Source organism: Strongylocentrotus purpuratus, unplaced genomic scaffold, assembly GCF_000002235.5.
Source record: "Strongylocentrotus purpuratus isolate Spur 01 unplaced genomic scaffold, Spur_5.0 spur5_scaffold_5, whole genome shotgun sequence".
Lineage (NCBI taxonomy): Eukaryota > Metazoa > Echinodermata > Echinoidea > Camarodonta > Strongylocentrotidae > Strongylocentrotus > Strongylocentrotus purpuratus.
The window spans coordinates 13,416,225-13,433,119 of record NW_022145611.1 but is presented as its reverse complement, the minus strand read 5'-3'; the positions used below and the strand labels follow the sequence as shown (position 1 = coordinate 13,433,119).

General features: G+C 37.0%; 1 protein-coding gene across 2 annotated transcripts in view; it reads left to right on the top strand.

Moving 5' to 3' along the window:
- Window positions 1-2,981: 2,981 nt before the first annotated feature.
- The window catches only part of LOC588023 (eIF-2-alpha kinase GCN2), a 30,554-nt gene continuing 16,640 nt past the window's right edge, over window positions 2,982-16,895 (top strand). For both annotated transcript variants that reach the window (XM_030999036.1, XM_030999035.1), the window contains exons 1-17: window positions 2,982-3,187; window positions 4,958-5,070; window positions 5,696-5,798; window positions 6,420-6,593; window positions 7,865-7,945; window positions 8,585-8,769; window positions 9,376-9,545; window positions 10,398-10,552; window positions 11,080-11,190; window positions 11,700-11,917; window positions 12,325-12,433; window positions 12,840-12,940; window positions 13,600-13,727; window positions 14,265-14,392; window positions 14,894-15,027; window positions 15,694-15,881; window positions 16,445-16,550. In XM_030999036.1, coding sequence (XP_030854896.1) covers window positions 3,077-3,187; window positions 4,958-5,070; window positions 5,696-5,798; window positions 6,420-6,593; window positions 7,865-7,945; window positions 8,585-8,769; window positions 9,376-9,545; window positions 10,398-10,552; window positions 11,080-11,190; window positions 11,700-11,917; window positions 12,325-12,433; window positions 12,840-12,940; window positions 13,600-13,727; window positions 14,265-14,392; window positions 14,894-15,027; window positions 15,694-15,881; window positions 16,445-16,550 — 2,315 coding nt within the window. In that variant the 5' untranslated portion in view covers window positions 2,982-3,076. The remainder of the gene's footprint in view (window positions 3,188-4,957; window positions 5,071-5,695; window positions 5,799-6,419; window positions 6,594-7,864; window positions 7,946-8,584; window positions 8,770-9,375; window positions 9,546-10,397; window positions 10,553-11,079; window positions 11,191-11,699; window positions 11,918-12,324; window positions 12,434-12,839; window positions 12,941-13,599; window positions 13,728-14,264; window positions 14,393-14,893; window positions 15,028-15,693; window positions 15,882-16,444; window positions 16,551-16,895) is intronic.

The following is a 16,895-nucleotide window of genomic DNA, read 5'->3' as shown; positions in this document are numbered from 1 at the left end:
CTCAATATGTTTCAGAGAATATGCTTTAAAAAAAAGCTTTGAATGAAAATTTACAAGCTATATAATGTCATTTAAATAATGTGTTTGTTTAGTTGTGTAAGATACTAGCGTTTTGTATTACTTTACAGCCTCGGAGAGAAGAATGTATGAAGGGAAAGGAAGAAAGAAAAAGGAGAGAGGAAAAGAAGGGGAGAGAGACAGAGAGAGAGAGAGAGAGAGAGAGAGATAGAGAGAGGAGGGATAGAGAGATGGGCAAGGGGAGAAGCGAGAAAGATAGATGAGAGAGAGAGAGAGAGAGAGAGAGATTAAAAATAAGTTATTTCTTTGATCTGCATTTTACTAAACACATCACAATGGGAGCTTAAACGATTGACAGGAATCACATTGTGAGTGAGAAGCTTTGCTCAATTAATATCGATCAAACATCAGGATGGGCGCGGCCTCATTCGAGTCTTGGCGTTGATTGGTTAACTTTTATCAGAAGTACTCGTATAACAATCATAATGAGTTTGTTTACTAAAATGACCATGTTGTCTGTAAAAATGTATACCATTCGATTATAACCGTTAAAGTATTGTCAACAGATAATCAAGAAGAAAGTTAATGACGTCAGCATACTTAGATTTTTATTTTATTAACTCTTTACTGCACCATGGCGTCCCTCCTCTCTCTCTCTCTCTCTCTCTCTCTCTCTCTCTCTCTCTCTCTCGCTCTCCTTTCTCTTGTCCACCCCTCTCTATCCCATTCTTTTCCTCTCGCTCTCCCATTTAATAATGGACAAAAGCCCTCTCTCCCTTTTCACAAAATGTAACTATTATTCCAAGTAGTAATTTGGCTTAGTTAAAGTGTTTTTTAAAAACCCATAACAAACAAATGCAGTCACATTAAATCTGTTTCTCCAGACGTCGGGCATTCTTTTGCACAATTATTTGCATGCATTTGTTGATACTGGTCTTACTTAATGTAGATAGATACAGATGCGAGTATGTGTTTCAAACAGGTACATGTATAAGCCTATCCCTCTTTTCTCAGATTTTCAGACTTTAAAACATCAATTTCTTTCTTGTATAAAACATTAAATGTATTTTAATATTTCCAAAGCCGTTTGGTTTATAGAGAAGCAAATTTCCCATAGAGAATTAGGCTTATATTGGGGAAGTCTTTACGAAATTGTGATGTGAATACAGTTACATTAAAACAAATCTAATACAAGACAAACATATTGACATAATTACGGAATACATTGTTGGAGTAAAATCTTATCTAAATTTTTAAGAAATGTAGAGGGCGGTGGTCTTAAATCATACATGAGAGTCTTGTGGACCGTAATTATTTCAAATATTATTATGGGATGTAGATATCTGAAATGGACCTCGATAGGGTATTATGAAATTCGTGATTAAAAAGTAATAGCAAACATTGTCAAGGCGATATGAGGTACACGAAAAATGCTTTATTGACATGACTGTGACAATAATTTCATTTTAACAGACGAATCTCAATCATCTCTTTTTTTTTAAACTCTCATCTCTCTCTCTCTCTCTCTCTCTCTCTCTCTCTCTCTCTCTCTCTCTCTCTCTCTCACTCTCTGTGTCCTCCTCCCCCTCTCTCGATCAAAGATCAAAACAACTTGTACTGCACCAAGTGCATAACATATATAATCCTAGGGCAAAGCAATATTACATTGGCACCAACTTCAATCTTGTTACGGACGTTATGATACGAGAAATAGCCAATATAACTCTTTACCTTACCCGAAAGAGTAAACAGTATCAGCGATTGTTTTCATTTTGAATGCAATTAAATATTGGAATTCCCTCCCTTATTCCATAAAAACAATAGAACATCTCAAACAAAAAGAACGTAAGGAGCACCTGTCATTTGAAACTCGGAGAATGAAAGCAAGTGATATGATATAATTATACTAGTATATGATATGGCTCGCATATAGACCAGTTTTCTTTTCTCTGCCATGTAGATTCGATATTATTGTATTGCTTAAGTTTTTTGAATATTCTTGAGAATGTATTTGTTAAAAAAATATCCTCAGTGTTATCAAACATCGCTTTAAATATCTGTAAATAATGCAAATATTCAACATGTTCAGTATTGAATATCTAAATCGGACCTTATTGTAAATAAGCTTTCGAGCTTCTATGGGCCATCCTGTCAAGGTAGTTTTAATTTTCTTGTGTTCTTGGGTCGGGCACTGGAAAGCTTTGGGTCAGATCCAGGATTTGTAAAAGAGTGGCACAATAAGTCCATGCCTAAGTAAAAAAAAACATTTTAAAAGAAGAGAAAAAAAGGTCATCTAAATTTTGATGACAATCATAAAGAAGAAACACAAGTGATCGCCTCAAAGGGGGAAAGGGGCACATTCTTGAAGATGTGTACTTATAAGTATGCCATTTTGGTCAAAAGGGGGTAGCGTACTGATTGTGCACCCCCCTTCAATATACCTTTGAGGGGAATGTTCTCTCACCTTAGCCAAATATATAAATGTAATGAAATCTCGAAGATTATCACAGTAATACAGTGCGTCCCCCCAAAACAAAACCGAGAATTATCGATGTTTTATCGCAACTCATATGATGCATATTTCACGCATGAGTGATTAAAAACAATTTGAAGAGAGGGTACCCAAAAGTCATTTGGCGGGCGGTATCCGAATTTCAAAGAGAAAATCAAATTTCTAGAAAGTTCATTTTCTGCCCTTTCGTATGACACCTCAATCAGGAAAAATGAGCCAGGAATATAATTTGATTAAACGAATTTGTTTTCACTGGCTGCCTGTCGTAGCAACAAACATAGTTGACAAAAGACTTAACTCCGTTTCGTTGAAGATCAGCCATTGATGCATGGCTGATCGTCAACGAAACGAATCGTTTTTTATGGGACGCACTGTATAGGCCTACATCTTTGGCCTACATAATTATGGCCTATGGCCGTCCATAGTTTTTCTTTTTCTTTTGTCCTTTCGGCCACACCTCTTATCAGCGCTGCTGATGCAATTTCTGAATGTTGGATTTTTCTTGTTTATTTGCAAGTTTTGCCAATGTAATCCCTTTAAGTCACAATGGCGGATGAGAGTGATATAACGGATTTCAGAGAAAGACAAGAAAATGAAGTGGAAGTTCTTAAAGCCATATTCATGGATGACTTCAAAGATAAAACCCGGGACCCCTCCGTAAGTATTTTTGTCCAGTCCCATTCGCCCCTTTTTGTGTTATTGTGTGACTGTTGAATTTGAAAATGCAAATGTTCTTTGAAAGAAAAAGAAAGAAAGGAAGGAAGATTGAAGAAGATGGAGAAATACCTCTGGGCGCTAGTGTAGCAAGGTATCCAAAATATAGCCTACTAAAACAGACCCCAAATTTCAGACCCCAAATTTCGGAAAGAAAGAAGAGGAAGAAGAATAAGAATAAAAGAGGGAAACGGGGGCAAAGGGCGAAGGGCTCTTACCTCCCCCCCCCCCCCCCCCCCGAAAAGAAAAAAAAATAAGAGAGAGAGAGAAGGGAAAGAAAAGATAAGGAAAGAAAGAAGAGGAAGAAGAATAAGAATAAAAGAGGGAATTCTTTCCTTATCTTCTCTTTCCCTTCTCTCTCTCTCTCTTATTTTTTTTAGGCGGGGGTGGGGGGGGGGAGGAGGAGGCAAGAGCCCTTTGCCCCCGTTTCCCTCTTTTATTCTTATTCTTCTTCCTCTTCTTTCTTTCCTTTATCTTCTCTTTCCCTTCTCTCTCTCTCTCTGATTTATTTTTAGGCAGGGGGGGGGGGAAGGAGGCAAGAGCCCTTTGCCCCCTGTTTCCCTCTTTTCTTCTTCTTGCTGTTTTTTAGAAAAATACTCTCCCAAATACAACAAAATTGACACGAAACAGGTAAGAAACATAACACCTCTTTAATCATTATCTTCATTGGGACATTTGATTATTTATTTACCGAAATTTGGGACTGAAATTTGGGGTCTGTTTTAGTAGGCTATATTTTGGATACCTTGCTACACTAGCGCCTAACTCGGCATGACTATGAGACGAATTAGGGAGCAATTTTAGAATGACACACAACAAAAATTGACCAGACGTTCTCAGATAAATTCTTATAGACTAGAGGTCTAGATCTACAGCTTATAATGTCAATTTTAATGCAATATTTCCTCCTTATTTTCTCTATTTTTTTCTCTATCTTCCTTTTTTTGTTAGTAATCTTGATTTCACGTAAATTATGTACCAAAGTTATTGTAATATTGTATGTTTTGTCAGGATCAATTTTAAGAAGCTATTCATGTGCTTTTCATGATCCTCCTACTGTAGATAACTTACTATTAATAATATAAAGACTGTTTGTAGACTATTTTGAAATATAGACTCTATGTTAAGTCCACAACTCAAATCCTAGGTGTCGGACATTCATATACATAAACCCTATTGGTACTGGTAGGGTAGGGTATTCTAAAGTTAAGCCAGAATTAGTCTGATCAAGTAAGTTAGATCAGATTAAAAGCACATGTGCATGTAATAACCTCTCATGATGAGTGATCAGATTTTGTTCAAACGTGCGCTGATCTATTTCTCTCATTTTTCTGCTCTTATCGTTTAAAACCAATTAAACAGGCTGGACTTTGCCTTTAAACATAGCAAGACTTGTTATATCTAAAGAAATGGTCAAATCTTGCTTGTCATATCTCAAATCCAACCTTTAAAGCCCATCTGTACTAGTTTGGCCAGGAGGGATTAGACCACCCAGCGTGGTCACTGACAGGTGGCTATCTCATCAACTCAGCTCTCATTTAACATGAGAAAAAGAGGATCATGGGGGACCATTGGGCACCGCTAAGGCATTGTTTTCTATATAGAGGGAGCAAGTAGCTACAAGTAGTACAGTGGGGCTTTAATAAATTGAAGCAAAAAAAGTGGACTGATAATTAAGTGATAATTGTGTTTACATGTTTCCCCCCCTTACAGCAAGGCCTGGAGCTGCACCTTCGCTTGATGCCTCAGCAGGGTATGAGTGGTAGTGGGGATGTCCATGTCACAGCTGATATGACCATTATCTGCCCTCCTAGATACCCAGAGCAGTAAGTAGCAAATAACTTACTGACGTGCTTCGTTATAAACTCATCTCGCTACTATCAGATAATTATAAGAATAAACTAATTACATTGCAATGATTACAATGAAATGACTACAATGTAGAGCACTTAGATGCAAATGTATACTACCATTCCTGTACTTCATGGCACTCTTTTGCAATTACTCGGCTCACCTACCATCCCAGTATAGCTTCCTGAGTGAGCTGCCAAAGGGATTACACAACCAACTTGACCAAGTACCAAGAGGTTCTTAGAAAAGTAGTATTAAGTCCTATACCTTTGTGACTATTATATGGACTAGAAGAGATCTACACATTTCAAGCAAATATCATCATCATCATCATCATCTTGTTTAATCCCTCTTTTTGATTCTTATGGTCTATGATTCTTCACCAGTCTTATTTCATTATCACATTTATTTCTCATCAACCCTCCCCCGCCTCTCTCTCTCTCTCTCTGTCTCGTTTTCATTATCATATTTCCTTGCTCTTTTCACCATCCAGTAATTGATTCCAAAACATTAGACTCACTGAAGTCTTGTTGTGATCATGAAATGTGTCATCTACTGGCAAAGCAATCTCAAGCAATATATTTCTTTTTTTTTTGATAGAATGCCAACAGTTACCATAGAAAATGGCAGAGGAATATCCAAAGAAAAACTGAAGCAAATAAAAAAGAAGGTGGACATTATGGCAAAGAAACTGCGTGGTGAAGTAAGTAATCAGATAGATATCTTGAAGAAATATACTATTCTTCTGTTCTGATAAAATCCGAAGAGAAAATACTCAGTGTTTTGTGGCACAAAGTCATTTGAGATACATGAAAGCTAGCAATTCATCCATATCATCAGAGTGAATAATTTTTAGGACAACCTAATAGATTTAGTTTGGCCTGTGTTTCAATATACAATGTGTTCTTCAGTCTTCAGTAATATAATCCAATTATCAATTAGGAAACGTCCTGAAGTTTGTTCATAAACTTGATACTTTTTATTTCGATTAAATTGGAATGAAATAGTAATATGTCCTCTTTGCTTTTAAACCTTTCTGGAGGTAGGGGATTATCTATTTAATTTAGGTGACATGTTGGAAGATAGTGATGGCAATGTCAGGAGAGAGAGTGAGAGAGAGAGAGAGAGAGAGAGAGAGAGAGAGAGAGAGAAGAGAGAGAGAGAGAGAAAGAGAGAGAGAGAGAGAGAGAGAGAGAGAAAGAGAGACAGAGACAAACAGACAGAAAAAAGGTGGGGGCACATTGGGAAAAGAGAGTGGAGAGGTTCTTGACACTATTGCACTATTAGTAACTTTTCTCTCATGTGTTTTACATTTCCATATAAGGTAATGATACTGGAGCTGGCGCAGCATGTCCAGCAGTTCTTGCACAGCCACAATGTGCCTGGACCAAAGTCTTTCTATGAGGAAATGATGAGCAATCAGAAGAGGGCTGAGGAGAAGGTGGCCAGAGAGCAGAAGAAAAAAATGGAACTGAGGAAGAAAAGAGAAGAGCTAGAGGTAGGTGATTCTTTTAGATGATGATGATGATGATGATGATGATGATGATGATGATGATGATGATGGTGATGGTGATGATGATGATGATGGTGATGATGATGATGATGATGATGGTGATGGTGATGATGATGATAATGTGATGATGATGATGATAATAATGATGATGATGATGGTGATGATGATGATGATGATGATGATGATAATGATGACGATGATGATGATAATGATGATGATGGTGATGATGGTGAAGATAATGATGATGATGATGATAATAATAATTATATAATATTGACTGGCCTTGAGGGGTATATCAGAAATATTGACCAAGCTCAGATCATATTGCCCCGAGTCGAAAGACGAGGGCAATATGGTCTTAGCGCGGTCAATATTTCTGATATCCCCCGAAAGTAAAGCCAGTCAATATTTTTATTGTTATCCAAATCAGACATCTAGAGCAAATAGAGACATCCACCATGACAATCTCAAGAACTGAACAAACTTTGTCAAACCAACACTGTGCATCCAGTGCTTGACAAAATTTTCGATACACTACAAACAGTGTGTATTTGGTGTGATTATTACGTCACAATAGAGTGCGCGCAAAGTGCGCAGGTTCTCGTACGCATAATATTAATAGATGCAAATGAAAATGCGAGACCGTGGAAAATACCAAGGTATATTTTCACTCGTCTCTACACGCAAAGTCAATACGCGCAGGGAGACCAAGGAAAATACAAAGAATATACCCCTCCGTTCCCACTGCTAGTGAAAACTAGGGCAATACGGTTTTGTAAATGACCAGCTCAGATGTCTGATACGGGTAATAATAAATGATAAAAATCATAATATTTGTGTCTTTTCTCCCAGATATACAGCAATTAAAAAAGACTATCGATGGGTCTACTTCAGAGTTACAAGATAAACAAGTTACCAAGCAGTGAGAGTGTTAGTTGAAATAATGCATAAGGTTTCAGAATAATAGATAGGTCTTCAGACTTTGTTTGAGTTGTGCCACTGTTAGTGATGATTGATTTAATTTCTTACTGTATACAAAGGTTTATTTTTGTAATATTTGTGTTTATATATGTTTATGTACATGTATGTGGTGTGTTATTTAATATACATTGCAATTTTGCAAAGTCATGAGCGATACCTAAAGATCAGTATGTTTTTTAAAGAAAAGAAATACACAAGATATTTTGTATGAAGTAAATGCAACCCAATTGTGAGATCATTCCTTGAAAATGACATATTCTTGACTTGCTAAACAGATATTAGAGATGGATGAAGAGATCCAGAGAAGACAAGAGGCAATGAAAGAGCTGAAGAAGAAGAAAGACCTTACAAAGCAGGTAAGGATTATCAATGAATTAAAGGGGAAGTCCACCCTGACATAGCATTGGTTTTAATAGAAGTAGACAACAGCCTGCAAAGATGAGCTAATGTATGTGAAAATATAAAAGTAGCCTGTGTTAATTATTGTGAAAAACGATATCACACAAAATATCTGTACACAAAAAATAGGCTTATCAAGTTCTCAATAATACCGATATATTTAAATCTTGCTTCCATATATACCGGTATATGACTATTTTTGCCATGTGAAATGAATGAATTGTAGTTTTTATATTAAAAAAAAAGAGCTTGTGTGTAAAAGAATGACATAGAGAAATGTTACCAAACATTCTCTTCATTCTTTTCATTCCACACTGTCTTCAACTTTGCACATTGAAAACTAAGATGTGAAGATTGTGATGTTTATAACAGAATTTTACCGATACCACCACACCCTACCCCAATCATCATCTCACCCTGTTGTTTGTTAACACGTTAAACATTTACAGCTAAGGTAGACTTGTTTTCATAATCACATACCAAGTGAAAAAAATAATAATAATAATAATAATAATATCGAATATTTAGGAGCAATCAATCAAGATTTAAGAAAAAAGGATGAAACCATACAATTCTTTCGTCTGATTACAAACTAGGATTCTGACGAAACCAAAGACTCAAGAGAAAGACACAACTCTGATCCACCGGGTAGCCAGTCCCCAACCAGGATACGAGTGGACAGTGGATCGCTGGACAGTTCTGATTCCAGCTCGCCTAAGACCAAAGGGAAATGGCAGTTTGATCAGGTCGAGAAGGGAGGAGATACAAGGATACGAACAAGGTTGGTCAATGAAGGCAGCTTCCCCAATTAGACCAAACTTCAGAAGATCTGAAATTTTCAAAAATTAGATGTGAAAAACATCCAACAATTAAAGAAATTTAGACCATTAGAGTATATTCTGTATGAACTTAGAGAAAAATAAGCCTGTCCCTGTTTTTTGTTTGAAGAATGTAAGTGTTTGGAAAAATGCTGTATTTTTATTGGAGAAAAATATGCACTTTGTGCAATTCGACAGTGGTTTCACTTTGTCACAGTACCGGTATGGTGATGTACTATACCAATGATTATTTAGGAACCAGTTTTTAAGAACGACTCTGAGAGGCATGGCACATGTGATGCGGTAAACCATGGTATTTTGTTTACATGTCCATTAATAGCAATAAGTGGGGGTGAAAATTGTAGCTGTGTTCATCAAACTTTAAAATTCCTAGACATACAATTCACTTATCTGTGTGTTAAAAGATACAGACAATGTATGTGAAGCACTTTTTCCTGTGTATTCATGTCATTACATTTGCCTTGCTGTTTCCTTGTGACATATGCGAATGAGGCTCTAAGGCCATAGTATTCTATCAAGGTTTTGTGTTTTATTCCTCTCCCGTGTAGGACATTCAGTGGTTCAAACACATCCAGGCAACTCATAGAAACTTCTCACCAAAACAGTCATCGGAAGGCGAGGTTGGTAAAACAGCTGAGCGGCGGAAAGAAAGATCACGTCACCGTTATCAAGTTCCATACTAAAGGAGATAGGAATGTCCATAAAGGAAGATTGCTTGGTGAGTTTAGTGGCTTAGAGAAATTTAGTGGCACAGAAAGACTCATCCGAGAAGCACAATGAATAACTGTAGACAACCGTACTTTCATGGCATAAATAGCCATACAATTTTGGAGCTTGTAAAATACCTCTTCAGCATCGATGAAGCCAAATAATCTAGAACTCCAAGCAGAGCTTCATACTATAAACATACATACACACATACATCCCTACTTACAAACATACATATACAGTCAAACCTGCTTTAGTGACCACCTGTATAGAAAGCCCACCTGTCTTCAAAGACCACATTTTTGTTTCCCTTGAAAATGGTTACTCATTGTATTGTAAATGTACTTGAACCTTAAACCTTGAAGAATTACTCTCCCAAAAGCGTGAACGCTGTCCTGGAGAGGGCTGTGCTGTGTTGCGTGCTGTTGGTGATGTGCTGTTGGTGAAGTGATGGTGGTTGTTCTCTGTGCACTATATACAATGTGCAGGGTGCAGGTGGTGCAGGTGTGTCTCTCTTTACAACATCTTCAGGGGCAGGGGCGGCGCCATAGTCTGTATGACGGGTAGTGCCGCTCCCCTAAAGCCAAAAATTGTATTTGCAGTGACAGCGTTGCTTGGGAGAGTGTTCCAGACACGGACTGCTCTGGGAAACATGCTGTACATGTAGCAGTTAACTCGGCAAAATGGTTGGGTGAATCTGAAGTTGTGACTTTGATGTTGTGCTCATAAAGGAACCTGTAAATAAAGACCACCTGCCTTTAAAGATTAAAGACCACTAATACCACTTTTCTTGTCCCCTTGGGTGGTCTTTATTGACAGGTTTCACTGTAATATATTGTTCATGTTCCTCTTCATACCATAGGTTCTAATCCAGAAGGGAGCACTGTGTATGCAGGAATGGACGCTCATTCTGGGGACCTCCTGACTATCCGTGAATGGGTGATCAAATGGAAACAAGGGAAAGGGAGGAAGCCTCTTCCGGACGAAGAAGAAGATGCAGAAGCGTGCCTCAAACAGGTGAGATATCAAGAGCATCTTCTGCAGGAATCAGACATTAATAAAATGAAAATACAGTGAAGTATTTGTTTAAGCTTAAGATTAAAGTAGCTATTTGTTTGTTTTTTGTTTTATGCTACAGTCACAAAGGTTCGTATGAACAATAATTTTGTACGAATCTTCCTGTTTTTCCATTGTCTCAAAATCGTTTGTACGGCGTTCGTAGCAGTTCGTAATGGCATTTGTGACCGAGGCTTTACCTGACTGCTAAGTATGCATTTGTACGGTTGTAACTAGTAAGCAACCAAGGGACAGACGGCTTTAGGCCCTCTCCGACGGACTTGATTTCACATTTCATTGAATCTGAATTAATTTATCTTTACAGTAGTATCAAATGATACAGTAGAAGAAATATGATGTTTGAATTTTCTTTGTTTCTTTTTTTTGCATTGTCCTAATATTGATTTGAATGAAAATTTAAATCATTGTCATGAGATTCATGTTGAATCAAGTGGCTTCATTTAGAGCTTTTCACATTTTCTTTGCAGTGTGCTAGTGTCGAACAGGAACTTCTATCATTATTACGTCTAGAAAACGCGAACATTGTCCATTATCTCGCCATGAATTACAACAAAGGAAAAGAAGATATAAATGTACAGGTAAGTATTTTAAGCATTATATGGAAATGGAGTACCCAAAAATATGCAATATTTCTATATTCTCTTCCAAAGTAGCCATGTATTCATTTGGAATTAACAAATTAGAGTGAGATTATTGTTGATATGTTTTAGTTTTATATTAATGATGTTAATGAGTTTAATGATTTAATATATTTCTTAACCTTGCTAGATAATAAGCTCTTTCAAAAGGTAGTGAGAGGAGCCAAAATGTTTAATTGCCCAGATTCCTGACCCCCCCCCCCCCCCATTCCAGAATATGTTTTCAAGCTTATTATTAACCTCTCCCCCATATTTGCTGGGAAGAGGGTGTGGAAGCATAGTTTTTTCTATTTGTTTTTCTTTCTCTCAAATCAGGTTGGGGGGGGGGGGGGGGGGGAGGAATAAGGTAGCCATAGCTGGAGAAGGGGGACTCGTCTGGATTAGGATACCAGTATTATCCTGACTATATCATTCGTAGTGTGACATACTAAATCTCTTGTCCCCTCCAGCTACTGATGGAGTATGTTGGTGGAGGAAACCTTTCCCAAAAGCTGGAGAACGGGTCCCTCACTTCCTTTGATCTCCTGAGAGAATACGCCATTGATCTTCTGAGTGGGCTGCAATACCTACACAGCCATGCCGTCGTACACAAACAGCTCAGAGCCTCACAGGTGTATGTGGATTGTGACGGACGGTTACGAGTGGCAAACTACAGTATGTGCAAGAGGTAATTAGTTGCAGTATTGAATTTTAAATCATCAAGTCAATATCAAATCAATTGAAAAGAAACAGACAGAATTTTGAAAATCAAAATTTGAAGCTTGTATGTTTATGTATTAACAAACTTAAAAGCAGTTGTAGTCATGGAAAACAAGAAAAGGGTCCCAGGCTGATACATTTTATTCAAAATATTAGCTTTAAATGGATATAACATTACTTTTGCAAAATTATGTTTAAATACAAAGTTTCTCTCTAAATATAGGTAAGTGAGTAGAATAGTCAACATGCATGTACCGGTATTCAATCTGGTGCACACTTAAACTTAAAAGCTGACTTTCATGCATTTTGTGCGTTTGTGTGTGAATTTTTTAATTTTTATAATTGGTCCTCTTTATTTGAATGTCACTCTTGCAGGTTAAATGAGCTTGCACAAGCTGCGAATGAAGGAAAACAGACGGTGAGATTCAGTGATGATAAAACGTACGGAGGAAGAGGAGGAAAGAAAGGAGATGTACTTGACCTGGTAAGATAGTCTGTGAGAAAATAATTTTCCTGTACTTTTTGAACAAGTTTGATTTGTTGCCAATTGTACATAGCTTTTGTCATCCACCAACAATCAACAATTTACGTTCTCAAAAATCTAATTTAGATTAACACTCTTACCATGATATCATGCAATGATGCAACAATATATTATTTCCTTTATCAGTTTGTTTCTGTCCTATAGTTTTGTACTGAGGCATACTGACAGATGGCATTTCATAATATACAATTATCTAATTATGCTTGCACTTTCTTTATGATATTGAATCTTTTTGCATTAAGGGACAGAGGGAGTCACCGTTACATCACTTTGTCCTAGCATATATATATATTAATTTGAATTCACATTGATATGTGACGTATTTTTGTACAATTCTATTTTACAGGGGCTGTTATTGTTAGGCTTATTGCTTGGTACATCTGATGTGCAATACCCATGTGAAGTGCCTCAAGACCTCCCCTTAGATCTCCAAGATTTTCTGAATAGGTAAGCAACAGTTGTAAATTTTCAACTTTAAAAAGTGTGGAGGAATTTTAAACAATTAACTAGCATACTTTAATTATTATAGGTTAAATTATAATTATGTCACATCAAATGTATATACAGTCAAACCTGCTTTAGTGACCACCTGTCTACAAAGGCCACATTTTTTCCCCTTGAAAGTGGTTTCTCATTGAAACAATGTACTAAAAGAACCTGTCTACAAAGACCACTTTTGTGTTTCCCTTGGGTGGTTGCTATAGACAGGTTTGACTGTATATGTATGTATATATATAATTTTTTTTTTTTTTTTTTTTTTTGGGGGGGGGGGGGTCGATTGCCTGCAAAGCTTTTAAAATGTGACTTTTTATGAAGCTCCCAAAGAGTCTTCATCTACTTGGATCTTCAAGGATCTTCTTGTCATAATTTTGGACTGTTCCGGTAGCATCAGGTTATACTTTGGGGTAAGATATGTCATTGATTTGTCATGTGAGTGTCTAGCTCTATTTTTGATGAAACGTTATTTTGAAATAAATTGATGGTTGATTAATAATGAACGATGAAGAAAGTATCATCTAATGAAATATATCTTTCCTTGTTCAAGACCAGGTGTGTATCTTTGATGCAATATCATCTTGACTGAATGTCTTGAATTATTCATATAGGTGCATAGACATAGATGAAAGGAGTCGTGCTAATGTCCAGTCATTGCTTGACCACCCGTTCATCAAACCTACCATATCAGACAATCCTGACCCACCTAGTGTGTCGTCTGGTGAAAGCAGGGTTCTAGGTAAGACCAGTGGGTTGCTGATTCCTTACAAAATTAGTAGGCAGATGGATGTGACATGCAAATTAAAGGACTTTTAGAGATTTAGTATCAAACAGTTGACTCTCAATGCCTGGTATAAAGGGGGGGGGGGGGAGGGGTGTGGGTTAGTGATATTTTTTAGACTGACACTCATTTAAATCTTCTAAGAAAAGTAAATCGTAATAAAAAGAAATGCCACACTGTGACAAAACAGGTGAAAGAGGTCAGGCTCCATTAATAAGAACAGTGGCTCTTGAAACTGGAAGGCCCAGTGTTGAAAAACAAATCAGTACACTTGTACTCATGGTTATTTTTATCTATTCATCTTCAATTATTTTCATACTCCCTAGTAGCTAACCTCTTGGTAAAATAAACTTTAATAGTCTTATCAAAGCTAAACCTGTTGAACATCAAACCAAGGATACACATATCCCAGCTTGGAGTGTATGGGAATGCAAATTGTATCCAAGGGGTTAAGTAATCAATATCTCTTTGATCTCTGATCTTTCTTTATGACAGAGGAGTCGACTGCTCTGGATTTCCCTGGTGTTCCTACGGCTGACATCAATCTTGGAGTGTCCAGACTGCACAGTGAATTTGAGTTCCTAGCCTTCCTTGGTAAAGGGGGCTTCGGCAATGTCATCAAGGTATCTACAAAATATAGCTGATAAAATTCTTGTCAGATTTCTTTCAAATTTACCGGCTGAAAGATATATCTCGACCGATCATGTTTGTTATGCTGAATATGACCTTGATAAGTGTTGAGGTTTTGTCGATTGATAAATGATTTAGAGTATTTGGGCCAATGGCAGGAAAAATTGCCGGCCCACCACTACTGTAGTGGCCAGGAAATATCTTAGCCACCCCTTCTTTTACATTCACCTCAACCCCATAGATTTGAATAAGTCTCTCAAGGCAGTCACTGTCTTAATTTGTATACAGTCAAACCTGCTTTAGTGACCACCTGTCTACAAAGACCACATTTTTGATTACCGATGAAAATTGTTTCTCATTGAAACATAAAAGGAACCTGTTCATAAAAAACACCTGCCTATAAAGACCACTTTTCTTGTCTCCCTTGAGTGGTCTTTATAGACAGGTTTCATTGTATTATCATACTTGGATTTCTATTTGTCTCCCTGTTGTAGGTTCGTAACAAGCTTGATGGTAACCTGTATGCTATCAAGAAGATCTTGCTCAATCCCAAGAGCAGAGAACTCAACAAGAAGATCACAAGAGAAGTCAAACTACTCTCGAGGCTCAATCATGAAAACGTTGTCAGGTAGGTGTTTCAACCCTCCAATTATCCATTCATCGTAACATGTAGTCTAGGCTTGTATCAACCTTAACATTTAGTTGGCAAGCTTTCATCCATCCCTGAAGACTTTCTCAAGCCAAGTGATTCTTCACACAGTTTCTTGTCGTCTGCTGCTCTGAGATCACTGGAGCAAAGATGGGTAATTAATCAAAAGTAATATCACTTAATGTGAATCACAACTCACAAGGATGTTATAAGAGTTCACCAGATAAATTCTTCAATATTGTGTCATTTTCCAGTCCTTCCTTTTTAATGAGCTTTTTTCTAGCATAAAACTCTCCACTCCTGCATGTTTCTGTGTGAATTATTATTCCTCTGATTATTTTGATTGTTACAATTTCAGTGTTACCAAAAATACCGGTAGTTGTAGTTACACAAGTTTTCAAAAATTATCCCTATGCTAATTAATTACGGAAACTAAGAATGTTTATATTTCAAAATCTCTGTTTTCTACCACATTGACTATTAATGCAGGAGATGATAGAATGCAATGTCTGCTTGGAGTCAGCAGAGTATTAGCTCACATACTTTTACTTTTAGAGTTAATGCCCTTCTGGCTGTTAACAAACTAAATTTGGTATTAAGATAAATGTGGAGATTGCATTCCTGAATTTCTATTGATCCTTTCAGGTACTACAACTCATGGATAGAGGTAGCAGAGGAACCTCCTACCACCGACACGGACGAATCCAGGACCACCGGTACAGGGGAGACCTCTCCCGAAACCAATAGGGTCGGTAGGGGTGCCAGGGAGGTACCCCTTGCTGTTAATAGTCTCAGCTTATCAGACAACATTGAGGAACAAGCACTGAAACTCAGTAAGCTATCAGATTTAAACTCGGTGTCTGGTTAGAAAAATATATAAATGTCCTAAAGATAAAAGTCCTTTGATAAGTCTATGGTGCATGGACGGTTTTTCTTGACTAATCATCATTCAGTGAAAATTTTTACAATATCTGTGTATCAAAAATATATAACTCTTCGTTGAAAGTTGATGATGTACACAAATTTACCCACTTCTCGCTTTGATTGCACTTCCTATATCAATGTTTTATAGCAAAAATATTCTTAATAATATGTATTTCACTAACTTCAAGATTCTGTACCGTATTCATATAAAAGCTTTGCATAAAAATGTATACAGTTAAGGATTTGTTTCATTTTCTCTCTTGTTGTTGTTTTTCTCGTCGATAAATCAAACCTTGCTCATCTTTGTTTAACTGATTCTCTTAGTACCTACCGGTATTCAGTTTTGTCCTTCATTATTTCTACATCACAATTCGGCAAATAATGGTATCATATAATGATCATCCTAATTCAATTTCATCCTTTTCCTTGGGCTAACATGGCTGTCTGTCTGTCTGTCTCTCTCCCTCTATAGGTATTCGTAACTCCTTAGAGTGGAGTTCTTCAGGAAACATAGGTTTGATAGGGGACAGTGATGATTCATCTAGTGATGATGAAGGTGTCTTTGGAAGATCTTTCTTGTAAGTCAATAGATTTATATTAGATATTAGAGAGTAATACAGGGATGCCAGTTTTCAGACAATAGCCTGAATTCAGGCCCTGGTGAGTTATTTTCAGACCATAGTTTAGGCTTTTTTGTGTGAGAAATTGCTCATTCTAGATGATTTTCAGACCCTCTGATCAATTCTAACTGGCATTCCTGAGTAATAATGGTTGGCATTTGTTTCCATACTGTTGTATATGGTTCTGTAATATTTGTTCTTAAAACCACCACCTTAGATTATATTATGGTTGGTATTGTAATGGGAAATGTTATCAAATGTTGTTTACTTGAAATGTGATATTCTTTTAAGTTCCAGTTCTTT